At 50.4% G+C, this 23,268-nt stretch overlaps 1 protein-coding gene across 2 annotated transcripts; it reads right to left on the reverse strand.

Moving 5' to 3' along the window:
- Window positions 1–1,154: 1,154 nt before the first annotated feature.
- Window positions 1,155–19,034, reverse strand: GRHPR (glyoxylate and hydroxypyruvate reductase). 2 transcript variants are annotated; one of them, XM_074994528.1, is made up of 9 exons: window positions 18,910–19,034; window positions 16,134–16,264; window positions 15,053–15,125; window positions 14,299–14,415; window positions 13,438–13,526; window positions 6,407–6,511; window positions 5,292–5,427; window positions 4,359–4,489; window positions 1,155–1,444 (listed from the first exon to the last, which is right to left on the reverse strand). In XM_074994528.1, exons 1-9 carry the CDS (start codon window positions 18,972–18,974, stop codon window positions 1,323–1,325), a joined length of 969 nt encoding a protein of 322 aa, XP_074850629.1. In that variant the 5' UTR covers window positions 18,975–19,034; the 3' UTR covers window positions 1,155–1,322. The 2 variants fall into 2 exon arrangements, with proteins under 2 accessions (XP_074850629.1, XP_074850630.1); XM_074994529.1 differs by lacking the exon at window positions 6,407–6,511.
- Window positions 19,035–23,268: the final 4,234 nt, after the last annotated feature.

A 23,268-nucleotide genomic window follows, 5' to 3' on the forward strand; every position in this document is an offset into this window, starting at 1 on the left:
CATCCTGGTCGTGGGTCACCCCCAGATTGCTGGCTGTTGGACACAGTATCTCAGGGCAATAATCTGCTGTTTTCAGCCACTACCACTCAGCCTTCTCCAGGAACCCCTCTCTCACAGGTCTTCATCCATGAGGTCAAGAAAACAACCTTCTGTCCTTTCAATTTTGCTCCATGAAAGGAATGTGGAACTCCCCAAGAAGTTGGCTGAGCAGCCAGAAGACAAAGCTAGGGAGTAGTGTCTTCCACCAGGCCGTTGACTCAGTCAGAGCCCTTTATCACTCATCATGAGACCTGTTTCCATTTTCTTCTCTAGCAGCGAGCACTGAGCCATGGGTACAGATGTACTCTTTCCTCCCCATGGCGATCACTCTATGGAACGCTCCCAAGGCAGCTCAGAGCCTTGAGTCTAATTACTCAATTGTATTCAGTTAATTACATTATACCCTGTCTGACTACACGCTTCTATTTGACCTCCCACTCTAGGGTATCTGCAGTTCTCTGGGGAGAAGAATAAACCTCCTACTTTACCTGATGCCAGCAGATCCCATCCCATGCATGTGCAGAAAGTCATTTCTGGGAGACTAATTTTCCCTCTTAAGTATTCGGCCCACGTGGGTTAGGTCAGAATAGTTGCTGCATAGTAGGAAAATGTTAGTCCTGGAAATTCTGAATTTCTTTAGCCATCTTAGTTAATCCAGAGAACTGAATGTCTGAGTAACCGCCCCCACCATGGAAGCTTATGATGGATGCTGATGTGATTCCTGCCATCCTGGAGCCTGAACTGGAAATCTGCGCTGCTAAAATAATGAGCTGTTCCAACATGAGCTGAAGAGGTGCACTCAACCCAAGAGCGAAAACAGACACATGTCTTCTAGATCAGGCATGGAGGGAGCATACAACATTCCAGCCATTGGGTCACAGCTGCAGTTAAGATTGCTTAAGTCTTTTGTTTACCCCAAGCCATAAAGAATCAAATACTCCTCTGAATAAGATCATGATTTTCTTGTGAAAATGGGGCCAGTTGTTCCAGGAAAGGGAATGATGAGTTTCCTTCCACACACAGCCATATGCTCTCCAGTCTCACAAGCATTCAGTTTTTTTCCCTTAGAAATAGCACAACATACACACTGCTTCCCAATGATCACCACAATGCTGTGTGTTGCTCAACCTGGTTTAATAAGTTCTACTTGCAGCATAACAGAGGCATGTACAGCAGCTATACAGCTGAACAAGTTGGGATGGGTTCTGCTTCTCTGGGCCCAGGGACAAAGGTCATTTCTCATGCAGGACCTTGCCCAGCTCACAATGTTCCTGGTATTCTCTTCACAGCGGGAGTTCACTTGGCATACTTTCCCCTTTCAAGCCAGCCAGAAGGTTGTTAGCAGCCAGCACAGACATGGCGTTTCTGGTGGCATAGGTAGCGCTTCCAATGTGAGGCAGAATCACTACAAGGAGAGAGAAGAAACATTTTGGAGATTTTGGTCTGTGAATCAAAGCAATATGCTTGCTGCTTTATCACAGACGCTTCCCTTTCATAGTGGCCCTCTTGTGCCATGGCTCTGTAACTAGTCTGCCTTATGGATAGGTCTGATGTTCATGGGATGTAACGGGGGCGGGGGGGGGGAGTGTTTGGTGGTGTTATCTTTGTCACCATGGATAAAAACCTTGCCCTACTGATGCCAATGGGAGTTTTCTCCCTGTCTCCAGTGAGGCCAGGATTCCAGTCCAACGTTCCAAAAGCATGTTGTCCCCACACAGCAAGGTCTTATAGCAGTGCTGGAGTTTCTGTTCAAGAGGGAGTGAAAGATAATTTCCAAATGTCCTGGCTTTTGCTGGTGCCATGGCGACCTGCCAGCTGGGTTTGGTAGCAGAGCATGCTGCCAATTGAGTTAAAAAAGTGTTAGTGAAGTTGTCCCCTTTAAGAAGTATAAAAGCTACCTCTTAAAAACTCAATATTAGAAAGTGTATAGGCAGGATTTCTACAATTCTATGAAAGGAACAAAGACTGGGGAGGGACTTGGAGGGCTCATCTCCTCCAGTCCCCTAGACTCAAGGCAGGACAAAAACATCCATCACAGGTGTGTATCTAAAAATTTCCAGTGATGGGGAGACAACAACTTCCCTAGGCAATTTATTCCTGTGCTTAACCACCCTGACAAGTTTTTTCCTGCCATCTACATTAAACCACCCTTGCTGCAGTTTGACCTGTTATCTTTAGAGCGTAAGGAGAACCAGTTTTCTCCTGCCTCTTTGTAAAAACATTTTATGTACTTAAACTGTTCATGTCCCCTCCCAGCCTTCTCTTCTCCAGACTAAACAAACCAAATCTACTATCTCACTGTGTCACAGGAACATAGGCTTTAGGAAGGATTGCTTTTATAGGAGATAACGGATCACATTTTAACCCTAAATGGTTTTAATAACATTAATATTGAGGGGTTAGGCAGTCTTCATAGAGGCCTTGCACACCTCAGTCCTGTAGGCATTTTGAACATTGTACCCACATTCCAAGACTGAAAAAAGGTAGGCATGCTGTGATATTTGAGGGGAAAAAAAAAAATTGTAAAAAAAACAGCCTGCTGCTGTACTTTTCTACCCAAACAGGCAGAGACAGAGCTTCCACTTTGCAGTTCAGAGTGGTTCTTCACAAAGCCAGTGCTCCTACTAGGAAGAGAGAACTTTTCTTGCACTGAAAGACAACTGTGGGGGCTGTCTGTATTGATAAGGAGAACTAGGGGAAAAGGTTTTGGTAAAGGTACAGGAGTACTTTTTGCAAGCAAATCAAAGTGCATGTGAAAAAAAGCCATTGATGCTAATAAAATAGGTAGCTTGTGTCCAGCAAGAATGGGAGGAGACAACTGTCAGCTCATATCATTTCTACTGCAAGGCAGAACATCCCGCTCGGTCAGAAGTAGTATTCTATGGGAAAACACAGTTCAACATTTCAATTCTTAACACACATTAAAACAATGAAAAATCACAGCAAATTAACTTTAACCATGAACCACCCTTCCAGTACATCCTTTGACACAGTACGTACTGCCTAATGTTTCTATTTCAGGGACTACCTATTCCCAAAACCCTCACCTCTGCAGTATTTGAGCATATCAGTCACAAGCACATTTCATCAGCGCTATTATCCCATTTACAGATGGGGAACTTGCCCACTGTGGTCTAGTGACTAACCCAAGTCACCTAGGATGACTGTGCTGAATTAGGAATTGAAGGCAGGTCACCGAGTCTCAGGCCAGTGCCCCATTCATCAGCTCATCTTTCCTACAAGAGTAGGGGTGATTTTTGGGGCAGGACATGGGGAAGAGCACTAAAAAATTAACTACTGCTCCCAGCTGCTGCTGTCTACTTGTGCGGGAACACAAGCACCAAGAGTGCAAGAGCACATAATCAGCCAACCTTCTCGCCTTCATTTTTACCCGAAAAGTGAAATGCAGCACAGTGATGCTTCCTGGCCATGTCACACCCCTACACCAACTGCAGCCAGCTGAGGAGTGAGCCTTCCAGCCCATGCTGTCATGCCACAGGTTTGGCCTCACACCGTGCAGCCCCCAGGTACAGCTCTCATCGCATCAACAGAGCAAACCGCTACGTGTCCTAGGAACCTGCTCCCCTGGCTCCACGACAGGCCCGACACACGGGATTCAGCACGGCTGAGCTCTGTGTCCTTCACTTCCACCGAGACAACGTCCCACGACAAAATGAAGGGCTGAAGTTACAGCACAAATTCATCAAGATTGAGGGGACGCAGTCAGCTGAGGCAAAGGGTAAGGTGCTCTCCAGACATACTTCTGAGGCACCAATCACCAGAGGCCTTAGTCTGAATGATCATTCTAACATGCTCTATCACCCCCTCGGGTTCTGAACACTAGGGCCTCATTCACTGATGCTACTAAGACAATTCATGTGCTCAAAGCTAGACACGTGCTTAACCACCCTCACTGAGGTGGGGCCTCTGTTCTCAGCTGATCGACTCTGGAGATTGACCAGGAGGAGGTTTGAAAGGGAGCCAATACATTGCAATTAATTTACCTTGGCTCAGAATCTATTTAGTGCACACGCAGCTGACAAGGTTTTCCCCTTTTCAATGCTCCAGCTATCACCCTGCTTTGCAATAGCTCAGCGCTGTGAGCAGTTTACTGAAGGTCAAAGGGTTTGACTTTCCCTTGCCTGGGGCTAGTTAGCTCCTTACATTAAATTCTTGCAAAGCACAAACCAGGCCAAGCTCACCAGGACAGAAATTCCTTGTCAGGTCTGTGCAGCAAACAGAACAGCTCCCTGCGCTAGCCTCTCGACTCCCCGGGCAGGAAGCGGAGTGTAGGAGAAGGTGCAGAGATGGCAACTTACTGCAGTTCTTCAGGGAAAGGAGAGGATGATCCGTAGGCAGTGGCTCCGGGCTTGTGACATCCAGACCAGCAGCTGCAATCTGGCCACTGACCAAAGCCTGGTAGAGGTCTTCCTGGCTCACCACTGCTCCCCTGAGAACACACAGGGTAAGCTCTGTCAGAGCCAGGTATTGTCACGAGCAAGCGAGACCAGCAGGGGACACAGTCACACACTCAAGACATCCCACAAGCTTCCATGGAACGACTCACCTGATGGAGCCTGAGGCAGGAACAATCATACCCGGGTGCAGTTGCTTTGTGCCTGTTGTTCCATACCACTAACAATCAGGTTCTGCTTAACTGCTCTCCCTGGGCTGTGCCGTGGGTCACCGTAATAGTCACTGTACACAGCCACAACCCTGGCTCCAGCCATCCCATTGCATCCAAATCCCATTTGGGCACAAACAGTTTGTAACCTTTAGCTGCGAGGCTCATGCAGCTGGGCCATGGCCAGCTCCCAGGCAGCACCTACCTTTGCTGATTACAGCCCCTCATTCCCATCCCTGGGAGCAAGGTCCCTTGTGTATTCCCACCAACACAACTACAGCTTTTCCAGCCTGGAGAACAGCCTCCACCACTTCCTCCCATGAAGGAGAGGACCCAAGATAGTGCAGCTTGTCAAGCGACAATAATCCCGGGACCTTCACCACACTCCACCCCGGGGCAAAAGAGTGATTTTTTGCACGCGTCTATTTATGTGGCAGAGTCACAGCATGCCACACTACATGCACCAGCTCAGAATGGCACCACAGGCCAATAACACCCCATGGAAATGGCAATTTCAGCATAATCCCCAGACACCCATAACCCTCATCTACCACCATTACCTGACTCCCTTTACACCTTGTTAACTCACAATCCAGACTTGTTTAAGAGGCCAGCGAAAGACTTTCACCTGCTTGTGTTGATAAACACAGATGTTTTCTTCATTCGGCTGAAGAAATCCTTGTTGCACATTCCTTTAGTGCCAGGAGTTAAGGAGCAGGTTACCACAACAAAGTCAGACTTCTCCGCTAGCTTGGTGAGTGGGACTGTGGGGGGAGGGGAACCACAAAACACACATCACAAGTTTTGTTGGCAGGTCTAGTTTATTTTTCCTAGTCTGGGAACTATCCCAGGTCCCTTATGCAGTCATCAATCAGTGACTATTGCTTCAAGAAGACCTTGCTAACCTCGTCCCTGTGACTGGGAAAGACCACAGTCGCCAAACCCCAAAAAGGCAACATATGGACAAGGTGCCATTTTAAAGGACTTTTTAAAAAATAAATAGTAGATAAGGTTTCATCAAGCAAATGAGGAAATTTACTTGTGCTTAGCAATGCAGCCTACCAGCCCAGAGGGGGTTGCATTGTGCATTTCAGGTGTGGTACATATTAGCAAAATGTTAGCATGATAATTTAAACAAACATAAGTTCGGTGAGGCCTGAAGACATATTTGACAACTCTTTCAGCTTTTCTCCAAGGAAGGGAGGACAGGAATATGCAGAATTCATTGGAATTTGCAAACAGATTGACCCCAATGGAAACTGATTCTTTTGGAACTGTTTACTTTTCAAACCCATAAGTCACAGCTGGGCCGCAGCTTAGGACACTGCAGGACAGAGTCGAGCCATGAGCCTGAGCACACAGCAAGGCACAGGACAGAGAAAGTACATTTTATCAGTAGGAAGAAGTGCTATGAAATGTGAAGGGTGTCTCGTTTGGGAATTGACAGAGATCTGGGATGAAATCTTGGCCCCACTGAAGACAATGGGAAGCAGACTGCACTCATGACAGTGTCACCACTTTCAGTGAGTAACATACTAAATGTGCTTGTGTTCTGCAGTTAGCCAGCCTTCGTAATAATTCAGCACTGCTACATGTGCTAGAGGACTCCTGCTACTTTCCCATCGCCAAACAGAAGGACAAGACCTTCCCTGCATCAGCTCATTTGGACTGTTTGTTATTCTGCGCTTAGGAAGAAAGTTTTGTTTCCACAGGTGTCTTACCAACTTCATTTACATCTCTTACCAAACTCCGCTTGAAACTCTGCAGCGTTCTCTGGCTTTGGGCGACTTCCCGTGTACAAGAATTTCTTGACCCCAAATGGCTTTAGCCGGCGTGCCACTGCCAGTCCTAGAACCAAGAGGAGGCCATGTCTCTGGACACTGAGATGGCGGGGCTGGTGGAAGCAGACCATTAACCTGACAATTTGACAGCCCAAGCCAGAGCGTATTACTCCTGCATCTTTCACCAAGGCCACAGGATGGATTCACTGTTCACTCAATTGCAATGAAACCTGCCATTTTCATTAAGAGGTCATTCTGAATTCCCCAGCTAGAATTGTCACTGAGGTTTCCCATTCATTTTAGAGGCACCATGCTCTCTCATTCACTCTGTGGGATGCAAAGGAGCCTTTGATTAGTGAAGCAGTGGCAGCAAAGGAAATGACAGGACATTAAATCTGAAGCAAAGTTCAAGAGAGAAAATTTAAGGGAGGGAAAAAAAATCCTCTGACCAACTCCCCAAGCTAATGGGTAAGCCAGCATGCCCTCCTGCCCTGGACTTTGGGGCATTTGTTTAACTGAAATACAGCAAGAGAAAGTCCAGTTTGCTTTAGGAGTCAGGTAAGGTGGAAACACGTGGATGTTTTACAGCCTGAAGTCTATGCCTGATTGGAACAGCACACTGATTGGTAGGACAGGGAGATTGATTCCTGCTTCGTCAGCCTCTGGCTCCTGGGGGTAGGGGATGGGAAGGGCAGGTGAATGGCAGAACATTGGTTTGAATGTCCTCCCCTCTCGTTTTATTTTGCAGTTTCTGGGAGCACGCCAGCACTGCTACCATGGGGCACAGACACCAAGTTAAACACAGAACCATGAGCATAACCAAGCACAATCACTCATTAGCTCTCTACTAACAAGTGAGAGCATAAACATCTGCTCAGCAGAAGCACGAGGCTATGTCTATACTACATGATAAAGTTGAATTTAAGGCAGTTAACTTGATATTACAAGTCACTGCTTTCACTGTAAATACCATTAGCTTGATTTTAGGGAGCATTAAGATCGATACCATAACGTCGTCGAAAGCAGCTGGGTGTAGTGTCAAGTTCAAATTTAAAAGTTTGAATAAAGGTCAGTGTGGAAGCACCATGTCTTAAAAACCAAATTTATTAGCCTCCAGAAGTATCCCATATGTAGCCCACAAAGGTACATGATTAGCCGCTATGTATGGGCGCTTCCAACTCCCTGCTCTCTGGGTGCGCAGGAAGTAGGTCACAGGAAGCCCATGAATTTGAATTAATCACCAGCAAGCCCAGGAAATGAAACCATTGCCCAGAAGCTAAAATTTCTTTTACCCATCACACTGCACTGCATTGGTAGCCATTGCATAAGTAACCATCTCTTGCAATCAAGAGCACTCAGGGTAGTAGTCTACTTAGTTCTCAGGGTCATAAGAGAGCTCCAGCATGGAGCCATCAGGAAATTCTGGATATTCTTGCAGTTTGGGGAGATGAGTCAGTGGCAAGCAGACTTCGAGTGTCCAAGAGAAATGCAGACCTATTTGAGAAGATGTTGCATGGTATGCTTGCCAGAGGTTACTCCCAGGACTCTATGCAATTCTGGGTGAAGGTGAAAGAACGCCAGCAGGCATTATCACAAGGTCCAGGAAGCCAACCGGTGGTCTGGGTCATCTCCAAAGACCTGCCACTATTATGAACAGCTGCACGTGCTTCTTGGGGGGGGGACCCAACAAGGTTGCCCCTTCTGAATTTCAACTATTCTCAAGACCCTAGTCCGGAGTGAGCCGAGAGGAGCTCGGGTTCCAAGAAGACGAGGCCAATGGAGAGGAAAACAAGAACAACCAGCAGGGGCCTGAGGAAGCTGTTCCCAGTGGGCCAGAGCTCTTCACCACAGACATGGAGCCAGTCACCTCTACGCCCGTCGCCACCACACTGGTCCCTGAGCCTCCGGGGCCCAGCTGTCCTGGTGGGTATTTTTTTTTGAATGCTACAAGTAGGTTGCAACTGGATACAGGTATAGGTATGCATATGAGTGTAGGTCTTCTGTGGATCTGCGCTCCTCAGAACAGTGTGTTAATATTTCTGGGTATGGAGCGCTTATTCTTTTTGGAGATCTCCAGGAAGGCCTCATCCAAGTACTCTTGTATCTTTTGCACAAGGTTTTTGGGCAGGACTGACTGATTGCAGCTACCACAGTAGCACACTTTTCCAGGCCAGGCAACCAGTTAGAGATCTGGTATCATGGCACCACACAGCATTTTGGCAAATTTTCCAGGCTTGTGCTTACACTACCTGCTATTCTTAGGAGGGCGATGTCTTCTTTGGCAGCCTAAAGAAGCATGGGAATTTGGATTGGATCTCTTTGCAATGCTCCCTGCCCTTTTACATTTCCCTGGAGCGCACTGCCACACCACACAGCTGACGGGCGCTCCATCTTCCCCCCCTGCACAGCTGGCAGGCTCTCTGGGCCTTCTCAACCCCACTTTCCCTTCCCCCCACATATTTCTTTTCACTTTACAGGGATCCATCCCCACCCAGCCATCCATGTGGCTGGAATCAAACCCTTCCCCCTCACCATGCAGCTGCCAGGCTCTGTGGACCCTGGTCCTGCACACCAGCATGTCCAGCACTGGCTTTTCTTGCTTTACATGGCCTTTTCCCAATGAGGGTTGCTCCAGGGACTGCTGAGAAACTTTCCCATAGCATATAGCTGGAAAAACTCCACGCTTCCTGCATTTCTTTTCACTTTACAGGGATCCCTCCCCAACAGCGGCTGGAATCGAAAACTCCCCCTTGCCCATTCATTCCATGGATAACTGCTTTGTGTGAATTGTATCTCAGTTTTGACCTTCACTTTCCAGCAGGCATCCCCGGTGTGGATGACAGGGCGAGGAAGCATGAAAGGTCCAAGGAGGACCTTACCTTACAGTGCATGGAGCGGGCTCAAGCAGAAACTGCTGAGAGCAAAAGGGACAAAGTACAGTAGAGGCCAACTATGCCTGAGTTCAGGAGAGAGCAAATGGCGCACCTGAAGGAGGACAAACCAAAGCTCATAACGGCAATGGGTGACCAAACTGGAGCTGCAGGGGGACTCCCTACACAGCACTGCAGGAACTGGTCCATGCCACCCGGACTTCCCTCAATACAGGTTGCTCATCGCCCGTCATTGTGGTCCCCAAACATGAGGAGGGAGAACAAGGACAGTCTGCCACTAAACCCCCAAGAGTCACTGCAAAAGGCTATTCCACTACCCTTGACACCCCTACTTTTCCCTGCTGCTTAATCCTCTCCTCCCCACAAATAAACCTGTGTAGGAAAAAAATCACATTGTGGTTGTCATCAAAAGAATGTTTTATTTGGGGGGACTCATGTGGTGGAGAGAGCCGATAGCACAGCTGTCCGCCACTACACCAAGGTCCGCAGAGGACTCCCAGCAGGGGTGGAGAGGGCCAAGAGCATTAGTTTCACAAAGGTTCAAATGGATCAATAGGCACCTGAACCTCGCTTTTAAATGGCCAAAGGCACATTTCCCCCCACCCCCACACTGCACTTGCTGAGTCTTATATTGAAGTTATCCTTGCTGTCGTCCAGGGCACCAGTGCATGGTTTCGTGATGCAAGGAAGTGGAGGGTAAGCAGGGTCACCCAGTATTATTAGAGGTAGCTCCATGTTGCCAATCTTGATTTTCCAGTCTGGGGAAAAAAGTCCCATCCAGGAGCTTTCTGTACAGACCAGAATTTCTGAAGCTGCATGCATCATGAACCTTCCCTGACCAGCCCATGCTAATGTCAGTGGAACAACCTTTGTGATCTACCAATGCTTGCAACACCATCGAGAAGTACTGCTTTCTGTTTAAATACTCAGAGGCCAGGTGGTCCAGGGCCATGATGGGGATGTGTGTGTCATCTATTGCCCCACTGCAGTTAGGAAACCCCACGGCAGCAAAGCCATCCATTGTAGCAGACCCTCAAGATACGTGCACTCGAGTTGTGCATATCTTGCATTAATGCAACTAAGTGGCAGAGAAACTGACCAGTGCTGCTGTGCTGGTCAGTTTCCCAGCTCTTGTCAGGGGCTGCAGCTGACTTGGCTGCTGCCATTGACAGGAGTGGAGGAACTGCTCATCAGGGATGCCAGCCTGACTCTCGCTGCCCCTGACAGGAGTGGCTTCCCCATTCCGTTCCCTGTTTCCCATTCCTCTCAGGGGCAGCAGCCTCCCTTCTCCTGTCAGGGCCCACCAGAGTCAGGCTGCTGCCTCTGACAGGATCAGGGAAACTGACCAACACGCTGGTCACTTTCCTGGCTCCAGCAAGTGGTGGGCAGCTGGGAATCAAGCAGAAGCTTGGCTCCCTGCTCCCCTCCTCTTGCAGCACTGGGTTAGGGTTCGCACTCTTGGCTGCTGCCCCTGACAGGAGTGGGGAAACCTATCCGTGGTGCCAGCCGAGGGTCAAACAGCCACCCCTGAGAGGAGCAGGGAAACCACTTCTGTCAGGGGCAGCAGCCTGACTCTTGGCTGCCACCCGAGAGAAGCAGGGTGGCAGAGCCAAGAGTCAGGCTGCTACACCTGCCAGAAGCTGGGACACTGACCAGAGCTGGTCAGTTTCCCATCCTGTGAGGATAGGCAGTCCAGAGCCAGGCTTTTGGCTGCCCTCACTCACAGGAAACGGACCTGCGCTGCTGCGCAGGTCAGTTTCCTGGCTCCCCCAAGTTGCATAAATTTTGACTTATGCAGAGTTGCGCAAGAATGCAAGCCCCACATACGTTGGGGGTCTTCTGTATGGCCTATACATTTCCCAGGGTCACGGTCCTCCTCAGGAGATGCCGAAAGGTTGCACTGGCTACCTGCACCACCACAGCCCCCACTGTAGATCTGCCCACCCCAAATTGATTTACCACTGACGAGTAACCCTCTGGCATTGCAAACTTCCACAGAGCGATTCCTACCCGCTTCGGAGCTGTTAAAGCCGGCCTCGTTCTTGTGTTGCTGCGCTTCAGGGAGGGGTCCAGCAAATCTCAGAGTTCCATAAAAGTGGACTTGCACATGTGACAGTTCTGCACCCACTGCTGATCGTCCCAGGACTCTGAAACAATGTGGTCCCCCCAGTGTGTGCTGCTTTCACGAGTCCAAAGCCGCCACTCCACTGTCAGCCATGCATCCAGGGCAGCCAGCATTTCTTAGCTCTTCGACTGCAGTTGAGTGATTTCCTCGTCAAAATCATCATCATCATCATCATCCTGCTCAACCATCATCTCCCTTTGTAGTCAACAGAAAAATTGCTTGACAGTCTGGGAAGTTGCCATAGTGGTCTGCGCAATGACCTAAAAAGCACTCGAGGATCCATGCTTGCGCTAGCGCTGTGCTGGAGAAAATGGCACAATCTCCCATTTGTTTTTGCACGGTTAGTGGGTGCTCTGAACTCTGGGACAGAGCTTGGCATTCTGGGATAGTGACATCAAACACCCACAAGCAACTGTGGCAATTTTTTTCCCCACAGCTCATTGGTACAAAACTCCCAGCAAGCAACAGGGCTAAGGCACTGTGGGATAGGTACCCACAATGCATTTTTCATGCAGTCAAACTTGGACAAGATGGTAACTCGACGCAGAGGATCAGTAGGTCAAATTTCCGGAACATTTGAGGACACAAATTCAAATTCATAAAAACAAGGTTAAAAAAATCGAATTTACTAAAAGTCAATTTTATTTTGTAGTGTAGACGTGGCCTGACTGAGGTTATTTTAATAGTCAAACATTCTAGTCCAAGGTGGCCAACCCATGGCTCTTTGAGCAATGAAATGCTGCTCCGCGGGGAATGCTCACCACCACCCCACACATGCACCCTAGTGCTGGGTGGGAGAAGCACATGTCAGTGGTGGCAGAGGCAGGGGTGGTGGCTCCAGTGAGTCACCAGCATTGGGTTAGAGTCGGGGTGGGAGGTGCCTGGCTCTGGGTGAGGGAAGGGAGATTGCATTAGAATGTGGGGCTGGGGGTGCCTGGCTGGTGGGAGTGGGGTGGGTGCATGGGGTTAGGGCAGGAGGGATGGGGGTGTCTGGCTCTGGAGGAGGGCATTGAGCCACATATTATATATCTATATGTGGACCTCTTTTCTCTCCTCCCTGGGTTACTCTGGGAAAGACAAGGGGTTCCATATTGCTCTCTGTAGAGATGTAAAAATAAGTATATAATATGTGGCTCTTTGCACGCTAGCCACAGCTGTTTTGATGGCTCTTAGTCTCTAACTGGTTGGCCACCACTGCTCTAGTCTATAAAGCTAGTTGTCCCATGCTCATTACCACAGTAGCTGAACACCTTCTGCTAGTGCATTAACACCTGGCCCATCCCTGTTCTCTCATCCCTTCCTAGGGAAAGAAGTGTGTGCAGTGATGGGTCTTCTTTTGGATTACAAAATTCTCACCTATATAATCTCTTACACACCCATACTGCTATCAAAACAAAAAGCAGTCAAGTAGCACTTTAAAGACTAACAAAATAATTTATTAGGTGATGAGCTTTCATGGGACAGACCCACTTCTTCAGACCATAGCCAGACCAGAATAGACTCAATATTTAAGGCACAGAGAACCAAAAACAATAATCAAAGTTGACAAATCAGAAAAAAAATGATCAAGGTGAGCAAATCAGAGAGCAGAGGGGTAGAAGCGGGGGTGGGGGAGGAAGGTCAAGAATTAGATTAAGCCAAGTATGCAAACAAGCCCCTACAGTGACTCAGAAAATTCCCATCCCGGTTCAAACCACATGTTAATGTGCCGAATTTGAATATAAAAGACAGCTCAGCTGTCTCCCTTTGAATAGTGGTCTGAAATTTTTCTTCAGTAACACGCAAACTCTTAAGTCATTAACAGAATGGCCCACTCCATTAAAATGTAGACTAACCGGTTTGTGGATCTGGAGTGTTTTTATGTCTGTTTTGTGTCCGTTAATTCTTTGTGTAAGGGATCGAGCTGTGTCAGTCAATAGCGCTCATGTTATTCGGAGAGAAAGAGTAGTGGAGTTCTACACAGTACAACACACTTACCTATTCTCCCCAGCCCTATGATGCCAACGGTGCTGCCAGACAGCCCGTACCCACACATCCACAGAGGCTTCCACGATGTCCAACCACCGCTACCAAAGGAAGCAAAATACAAGCAGACGTTAGACAGATTCCACGTTCCAGGCTGGCGTTCTGTCTGGATACAGATCCAACAAACTGCCACTGGCACAAATCCTCCAACTGCCTGTGTCGCAAACACAGAGGTGGAAATGACTGAGCATCTTAGCAACAGAAACAAACAAGTAGGGGTGGTGCTAAAATGCAGCGGCAGGCTCAGTAATGTTCCTGCTTTAAGTCACCTTTAGCATTAATTAGAGCAGCCTCATGCCTGATCTAACTTTTATTCCACTCCCTGTGGCCCCTGGGCACAGGGAGCAGTCACTGTGCAGCGAACTCTGGGCATACACCCAATGTACTTCCTAAATCAGGAGCAGGGCCCTTCCATTGCACTCTTCTGGCCAGGGAGGCCCCACGCACAGCGCAGGGGGTGTGCAAGGATGCCATTTTCACCTACTCTAAGGCCACTTTGTGCTGCCAGACACACTCTGTCTGGATCACTGCTCAAGCACACACAGCCAGGCCTTAGATTTTGGACTTTTAGTAAGTGGGGCAAGACCACTGCATTCCACTGACTGGGTTCATGACATGCAGGCTGACGTTGAGCTCAGCGAGCCCCGTGCAAATCCACAGGAACGGTAACTGCAGCAGTTGAGCGTCTCCAGGGCAGGACTGCCTTTTGCCTGGGTGCAGTCAGGTTCAGGACTGACCGCTCACACCTGCTATGGAATGATTCCCGACCCACACGGGCACTGCACAGCTCAGAATCCAGCCCTAAATACTCACTTCTTCACTTCCTCCACTGCCTCTAGCAGCCTGCGACACGTGGCTAAGAGCAAGGCCACCGAGAGCTCAGCCGTGGCATCAGTCAGGATGTCCGGGGTGTATCCCACACGGATTCCACTGCAAGTCAAACGCAGCAGTTCAGTCCTCAGGTGTTAGCACGCAAAACAGCAGTTTGCTCTCTCGTTTACATTTGGAGGGACCCCGGTTTGGGATGCACTTAATACTGCTAGGCATTCTCTCTACACAGGCTCGTCTATCATCATCTTGTCAGAGCACCCAGCAAACAATTAATACTAATTGATCCTCACAACCCTGCTGGAAGATCAGGCAGTACTCTTGTTCCCATTGCTCAGACAGTGACTTGAGGCACAATGAGACAGAGGATCACCTTTTAAAATTTATCTCGATGCGGAAGACGGAGACAAGTGCCATGTGGGATCCTTTAAAAAAGTCTGTCTGTCCCTCATGGCAGATTCTCAAAGGTATTTCGGTTCCATTAAAATCAATGGGAGTTAGAAACGTACCTACTTTTGAAGAGCTGGCGCTAAGTGGCTTTCCCAGAGCTGGGACCCAAACCGACCTTTCCCAAGTCCCAATACAATGCCTTCACCCTGAGATGACCCAGCCTTTGTTCCATCTAGTTTTTCCTCAATCAACCAACCATTCTCAGCTCTGTTCACCCAAGAGAATGGCGGAAAACAGTGGAAGAAAATGCATCCCATGGTTAAGAGCAGGCAAAGGAGTAAATAAATACCGCTTTTTAATTTCTTCTAGATCCAGATGGTCTACGCCCACAGACAACGTGCTGATTATTTTAAGGTTGGGCCCTGCAAAACATGAAGATAACTCTCAAAATCTGCAGAGCTTAAAAAGAAAGAAACACAACAATGGAACAATGAAAGCTAAAAATGTTTTACAATTACTGGTTTGTAATTGTCCGAACCTTGGGACCAGACAACAGTGACTAGAACCACCTGACAGGTCCGAAACTGAAGGGAGTTAGTCAAAACAAAATGCTGCTTTTTCAGGTAGCTGACTCTGGACATTTGACAAGGTTTTGTGTATAGTTAGTTTCATTTTTTCCCCTTCACTGACATTCACAGTTACACCACAAGGACCATTATGGCCATCTGCTCTGATTTCCTGTTAACACAGGGTAGGGAACAGCACCCAGTCATTTCTGCATGAAGCTCATAGCTAAAAAACACCTTGTAAATATCAACTGGGAAGCAGTAAAACCCTTATGTCTTTTATAGGAATTTAACCCAAAATCAGGAGATACTATTTAGAGGGTTTGTCAAAAGGATTTTTTTTAATTGCCAAAAATCATCAGTGAAAGTTGTCAGCGTCCATTTAAGGATAAATCTGTTTAAAGATGCTGCATCTGTATCTCTAACTTCTTCTCATTCCCTGGGATGCGAATAAGTTGTTCCTTAGTGGCCATTTTCTGGGGAACTCTCCGCAAAGCAGAGAAGTTTCTTCTTGCAAGGAAAAAATGCTCACCCAACTGGGACTAACCAGGACTCCTGGCTAGCGAAGTTCATTGTATGCTGCGTTTCAGGCCAGCAGACACTGGGAAGCTAGACACCCATCTTCATGTCTTACACCTTGGTGCCCTCCCAATGGAGGGACTCAGCATGATGTGGCATTGAAGTGGGTTCCTTTTAAGGCGTGACAGCAAAGGAAGTCTTAGCCAATGCACTTCCCGGGGGCGTTGCGGGAAGACACCAGCACTGAGATCTGGGCAGCCTGGATACAATTCGGTATGTCCTCTCTGTCCCCGATGACAAAGGATCAGCTAGGGCTGTTCATGGGAGAGCTGCTGCCAGACCCACCTGCTGCATCAAGGACCTCTTTGTCCACACGGTCAGACAAGACACAGAGCAGGCCGTGTTTCCCTGCCACACCCGCCAGCAATTCCGAGCGCGGGATAGGTTCGTCTGAATCCCATTGCTGGATGCTGCAGCTACAAGGATATAGGAAAGTCAGTATCAAGCACAAGAGACCCCCTTAGAGCCAAGGACCTGGGGAAGTACACAGGGTTGGACTGGGCTTGCCAAGGGATACGGCACAGTGGAGTGAGAAACACTCTGGTTTTAGGCCTGTAGATTAGGGTCCCTCCTTTCCTCCCTTGGGAGTTTCCCTTTCACAGCTCAAGACCGTGGCATGTAGTTGCTCAAACACAGCCACAAAAGGCCCAGTGGGGCACATGCAAACCACCTGTGGACTGGCACACAACAGGCCCGGCACTTTTCTTTCCACAACCGCAGCTGCAGGAGGAGGAAGAGGGGCAGCAGAACCTCTCCATGCACAGAGCATTCACCCTACAATCCCGACAACGCACACGTGTGGGGACTCACAGCCTGAGCGTTCAACTTGTTCAGATCATGTCTGAAACCTGCCTTGGCTGGTCTCACTTTCCATGGGCTGGCTAACGTGGCAGCTCCAAATGGTACAGACATTGGGCTCTGTGCTGAGAAACAACCCAGCCTTCCAGGATCCCCGCAGCAGGACCTTTCTGTCCTGCAGGTGCAGGTGCAGACCTGACCTCCCCGTAGCCTGTGCCCAGTTCACCCTTCCACACTTTTAAAAAGCAATTGACATTTTCCTCGGGTGGGAGCTTGCGCTCTAAGCTCTCATACGGCTCCCCCCTCACTGGAGCATTGGAGCAGCAGTGAATCTGTCTCCACAGCCCCCGCCTGTGGCAGGGAAGTATGAGTAGTGACACTGTACTGCTAGGAAGACGAAGGCAGGCAGATGAAGCAGCTACTCCAAGGTCACACAGGGCAGGCGGCATCCCTAGCCCAATTCTCCACCACCTGCTGAAGACCTCGTTGCGAGTGCTGCTCAGTACACTTTCAGGGGGTGTTTTTCTGCGCTCAGGCAGCCTGGGTGTCCAAGGAGTGCTCCGTGAACACATCACTGCAAAGCAGTTTGGGGCCTACAACTTATCAGAAGGCCTGGAACGCTGCCGGGAACTGAAACAAAGGGGCCATACAACCGCTCGCTGTCTGGGGGGCAGCACTGCATTTCCGCAGCGCCAGTAACTGATCTTTTGCAGTATGTGAAAGTTCCTTGTTTTCTCAAAGAGCCAGCACAGGCCCGAAACACCCTAATGCACTTTAGCACAGTCAATGACTGATGGTGCTGAGCTATCAGAACTTGTGGCCAGGAGAAGGGTGAGCCGCTGCACAGCTGGCGGGCGTGGGGGGAAGGTTTATTCTTTTAAGGCCCTGTTTGCCCTTTTGCTCTGCACAGACAAACTTGCAGCGGGGGTGGAAGAGGGGAGAGTCAGCTGGAGATAGAAAACCAGGTTTCAGTGCAAATTCTGGTTTGGTTTCTGACTGTGTTGCCTGGGAAGTACTAGAAGGTCAGTGGATGAGCTGAGAAAGTGCTTACACCTACAGTGTCAAACTAAGGTTAAATAGTTCAGCTTGTAGCTGAGAGACAGGAGGGATACAGCAGACCTTCCTCTCCCCCACTGACATCAGGGGCACAACCTCCACTGACTTCCTGGTGCAAAACACAGGCCCTGGTCCTACGAACACCTAGGCATGGCATTAATGTTGTGGACATGAGTAATTTCAGTGGGGTCCGGTGGATTAGCCAGGTGCATAAAATCGAGGCTATACACCACTGCTTCCACAGCTGGGAGTGCAGCCGGCTCTACTGCATACACAGGTTAGGTAGTTTCGTCTGAACTTTCATCTCATGCAGTCAGAGGCACAGCCCAGCGTGGGAGATCAGCAGCTTACAAAATCCTCCTGCGTTTAAAAAAAGGCAAAGTCCTTTCAAGTCACAGGAAGGTGAAAAGAGGGCCCTGGGCAAATGCTTCGAAAGTGCTGCAAATCCTGAAATCAAGGGGAGTTAGGTGCTTAACTACCTGTGAGGATCTAAGTGATTTAGGAGCCCGACTCCTAGTGAAAGTCAGTGGGCCTCGGCTGCTTCAAAGGACGTTTTCAAAAATGCCTAACACAAGACCAGCACAGGAGTTCGTCTCCTTCCCTTGAATACAAACCAGCCCTCACCACCCGCCCCCAAACCCTGCTGGCAGCCTGAGGTTGTCATGGGAGGGGTGAGACAAGACCCTGCAGTACAGGAAGTGGCACTACAGGCTCTAATCCAGCACCCCGGGGACCGAACTGTGCCGGAGCGCAGCCGCTCGATGCAGACGAGCCCACGACCCGCATTCGCACTGCTCCCTGGGCGCCCGGGAGCCACGTGGCGGCAAGCGGCGGCGACGCAGCAGCCCAGCACAGAGCCAGGCCCGCCGGCTGGAAACCAGCTCGCTGGGCCCGCGGGAACGTGCCCGCGCTCACGGCAGGCGAGAGCGGCTCCCCTGTACAGCGCGCCCCGCAAGCGAGCCCGTGCGTTGCCCAGCGCCCCGCAGCAGAGGCATTGCCGGGTCCCCATCTCGCTCCGCCGCGGGAGCCTGTCGCTAGAGCCCCCCGCTGCCGCGTACAGCGCCCTGCACACGGACACCAGCGGCGCCGGGCTCTGCGGGCCCGGGCCCGGGCCCGGGCCCGGCCCGGCCTTGCCCCCGCCTCCCGGCAGCGCCTGCTCAGCCCCGCTCCGGATCCAGCCCTGCCCCGGGGCCCCCGCGCCGCTCACCCGCCGGCCGCGGCTAGCAGCGCCGCCCCCTCGCGGGGCAGCCGCCTGCTGACAAACGCCTGCATCGCCCGCCGCCAGCCCCAGCGCCGCCAGAGCGGGGCGGAGCGACGGGCCGCTTCCCCTGGGCGGCGCCGGGCTGCAGCGCCCCGCCCCGCTCCGCGCCGCGCCGGGGGGCCCCCTTGGCTGCGCGCCCAGTGCTCAGTACGTACCCTGGGTCAGAGCCCAGGGAAGGAGAGGTTGGCGGGGGTCCCGCTCTGCAGGGGCAGGACGCTCAAGGCCAACACTGCCATTCTGGCAGCCCCAGAGTTTCACTAGTGGTGCGGCCACATTGGTCTGTCTCAGCAAAAACAAGGAGACACATCTGACCAAGTGGTTACACCCAGAGAAATGTGTTTGTCTTTCAGGTGCCACGCAGGACCCCTTGTTGTCTTCACTCAGGCCAGCAATCCAGGCAGCAGTTGCTCTCACCCCTGTCAGGAGAGGCTCTGCTGTTTACCTCCAGGGAAAACACTGGGGGATGCAGAAACTGCACAGTACCATAAAGTTATAAGGGACCCCAGTGGGACTGCTCCAGCATCCAGAGCATGCACGGATGGGCTGCAGGACTTGTAGAGGAATTTTCCACCACTAGAAAGGATTATACACTTGAGTAGGTACATTATAGGTTAGCTGTTTGTTTTTTCCTCTGCAACAGCAGGGCTAGGCCTGAGACAGGTTATCAGACCACGTCAGTGTTTCACGCATTAAAGCTGACTTCCCCAGGGAGCTGCAAACAAGTCAAGAGGGAATGGGAAAAAAATGTGTTTCTTAATATCATCCTCATTTTCAGGCGCAGGCTGTGAAAGCTGGTGCAGCTTTCTTACACGCAGCCATGATGGGTCAGCAGGTGGTACTGTCTCAGAGCGCAGCAGCCCACAGTGAGCGACTGCTGAAGCTTGCTTCCAATGCAGTCCTAGGCAGTGGTCTGGTGCATGCATTCATGGTGCATCTGCTGATATGTGAGCAGCAAGGCATGTGCTTCTAAAGCCAGAGTTTGGCCCGCTAAATGCAGGCCCCATTGAATTCCAAGTGCTGTTAGGAGCTGCTCACCTTCTTCCAGGAGCAGCCCCACACTTTACAGAGTGGGGATGAGGAGTACAAGACAGGGCAGACTTTGCTTCTATAGAACTCGCTAATGGACAAATTGAGCTCTTAGCAGCAGCAGTATAACTCAGAGTTGTGGCCAGCGCTTCCGTGGAGTTACTCTGGATTCACCCTGTTGCCAGCGAGCTCAGGCTCTGTCCCCCAGGAGCCTACCTAAGTAACCAGACTTTTGTAGCTATTCAGCTTCTTCATGAATTGCTTTTTTGGTAATGAAGAAAGTGCCCTCGTCATAAAGGTGTGTCAACTCTTTCTTTCCTCCACATTCAGCAGAGAAATATTCATTCCACGTTTCACGTCTTCAGAGTTACTAATGATGATTTTGCTATTTGTGTCTATTAATGGACTGCTATTTTGCTCAGAATTGTTCTCATTATTAATATACTAAAAAACAAAACAAAACAAAAACCCTCTCCGTCAAGTTATCTTTAAATCTGCTGTCCGCGGATAACTTGAGTGTTTCCATAGTGTAGTGGTTACCCTATTGTGTTTCACCAGGAGGGTGGTGAAGCACTGGAATGCGTTACCGCGGGAGGGGGTTTTTACGTCCTGAATTGATGGAGTCCTGGCTGGGCTGATTTAGGTGGGGTTGGTCCTGCGATGGGCAGAAGGCTGAGCTCGATGGCCTCCTGAGGTCCCTTCCAGCCCTCGGTATCTATGATGCTGTGAAACAAGCAAGTAGCAGGCAGGCTGGCAGCCACCCCCCATGACGTAGCCTGCGGTGAGAGAGGTGTGATTGGATTGCTGAGCCGTCTGTTTACTTCCTGCACAATGTGGCCCAGTGCAGAGCCGGCTCCTCCAGGGAACAGCCTGGGGCTCAGCTGGCACTTCCAGCCTGGCGGTCGGGAGCAGCAGTGCCGAAGCCCTTGATGCAAGCAGAGCTCTGCCCGCCCTCAGAGAGGGCCAGAGGAGATGTAGATCTGGTTGGGGAAGGGAGGGGCTGGAATCACCCCAGCCTGCAGTGAGCCAGGGCTGGCTGAAGCCACAGAGCGGCGTGCCTTGGAGCTCAGGGCAGAGAGGGTGCTGTGGAGAGAGGAGGCGCTCCGTGGGGATAGCACAGCTAACAGGCCAGCCTGCCAGAGAAACCCGCATCACACAGCCATGCTGTCGGAGGCCTTTGTGTTGTCAGCGTTCCGCCCAGCATGCAATGCAGCTCATCCCCCTCTCTGCAGCAGACGCTGCCTCCTTGGAACCCCACCCAGGGGTTGAAATCTCCCCTGGCCACCTGCTCCTGGCTTGTGACACTAACACAGACGTGACACGTGCCCTCCCTGTCTTCCCTCCTTCCTATCTCCCTAATGAGCATCCTTCTCCTGCCCAGCAGCCCCAGGCCCCTTTCACCTGCCTTTGCACAGGGTCTGCAATGCGCTCGCCCGCAGGGTCTGTGAAGTGCAGCATGTTCAGCACTGATAGCAGGGCGAGCTGGGGCCAGCGGGGCGTGGAGATGGCATTCAGGGATGGAGGCCTCAAGAGGCGCCCAAGGTTTGTTTTGACTCATACATAAGCACCCCAGAATGAGACGTGTCGCTGAAGCTTATCTGGCCTTGTCCCGCCCCGAGCTCTGTCCCCAGCAAACCTTCTGGCCCTCTTTACTCCATCCCCCTGGCACAGTTCAGACTATCTCCTGCACTGACCTGTCATTCTGCTGCTAGTTCCCTCCTCTCTCTGGCCTCAACAAGCTCCTGTCAGATACCTGTCCATCCTACCAGAGCCCATCCTCATCTGGGCTCCGACCCTGGAAATACTCAAAGAAGGTTCACCAGGACTAGGCTGTGGAGCATTTAAGAAGGATCTTAAATCCACTGGATTTCTAGCTAGAGGCTACAAGCTGTGGAAGGTACATGTTGTTCTTCATCAGCTAACGTTCTGGCTACCACAAATGAACAATTGGCCACCAGAAGTTGCCTTTGGATAACCTAATGGATTAGGTTAGGCTGGGAGGTTGGGTGAAACCTCACTGAAGCTGGTGGCTGTAATCTCTTTTGTTCAGGATAAATGCAAGAAACAGCAAAGCTCCTTTGTGGAACCAGGTGTCTGAAACAACAGGAGTCATGTCACGTGTGCGTGCGTGTGGATGAGAGAGAGCAAGAGACACACAACAGAAGGACCAAAGATGCTCCAGATGTAGCCAGAGAAGCTCTGGTAGCAGGACTGAGAGGAAAAAGCGGAGTGCGCTTTCGGGCTGAAAGAGGCTGGCAACTGGAGCAAAAGAACGATCTGTCCCGCCCTGCCGGCCATTAAACCCATCCAATTTGGTTCTATTATTTCAGTGGGGGCGGGGCAGGGAGCCACAAAAGGAGTCAGTGGCAGCAGTGCCCAGAGCTGCAAGTGGCTCCTACAGAGATGAATTCAGCTCCGGAGCCACAGGTTGCCGACTCCTGGACCAGGGCTGTGGACCAAAGAGAGGACTTGTAAGGAACATGAATCTCCCCACGTGAGTGGCAGGTCATGGGGACATCAGCCCATCAAAGGGTTTATCCTGCTTGTGGGCTGGTCACCAGTGCAACACAGCTTGTTCCCTTCCTCAGGTGAGCAGTCCCAGGGAAGACAGCAAGGTCACTTGCATGAGACAAGAGAAGCAGGAGTGGGTCACCGAGCTCTGCTTAGGGGTGGAGTGGGTTGAATAATCAGTTTGTCTTGATTTAGCTGGTTGAGATGGGCTCTGCGTTCCAGTCCCAGGTTCACCTCGCTCAGTAAAACTATCTGTCCAGTTTACACTCCGATGTCACAGTGCGTTCATGAGCTGGTTGGAAACCCTCACCTTCGAACTCAAGCAGAGGTGCAGTACCCAAGACAGTCCTTTTACATGCACAGTGAAGGCCAGACCGGCCCGGAGCTGCATTTTACCTCCCTTTTCACCACTTTCCTCTTAATTCACACCTGTAAGTCACAGCCTTGCGTAAAGTCATTGATTAATTTGCTCCTCCCTCCCCCACTCCCAGAGGGGTTTCTCTTTTCAGACAACACCATCATTTGGTGCTCCATAACTGGCCATACTAGTGATTTCCAATCAGAGTACCATGCATCACACCTACGGTCAGTAAAGTAAGTATGCAGCAACTGAGAAAATTCACATGGTGACTGGGGACAAATGAAGCACGTGGGCATGAAACTGGTCTTCAGAAGACAAATAAAACCCAGGCATTGTACTCCTGACACAGCAGGTATAACGTAGTGCATTGGAACAAGGCGAAAGAGATGAGCAAGAAAATACAAGCG

The sequence above is a fragment of the Carettochelys insculpta genome, chromosome 5 (genome assembly GCF_033958435.1).
Source record: "Carettochelys insculpta isolate YL-2023 chromosome 5, ASM3395843v1, whole genome shotgun sequence".
Taxonomy (NCBI): Eukaryota; Metazoa; Chordata; order Testudines; family Carettochelyidae; genus Carettochelys; species Carettochelys insculpta.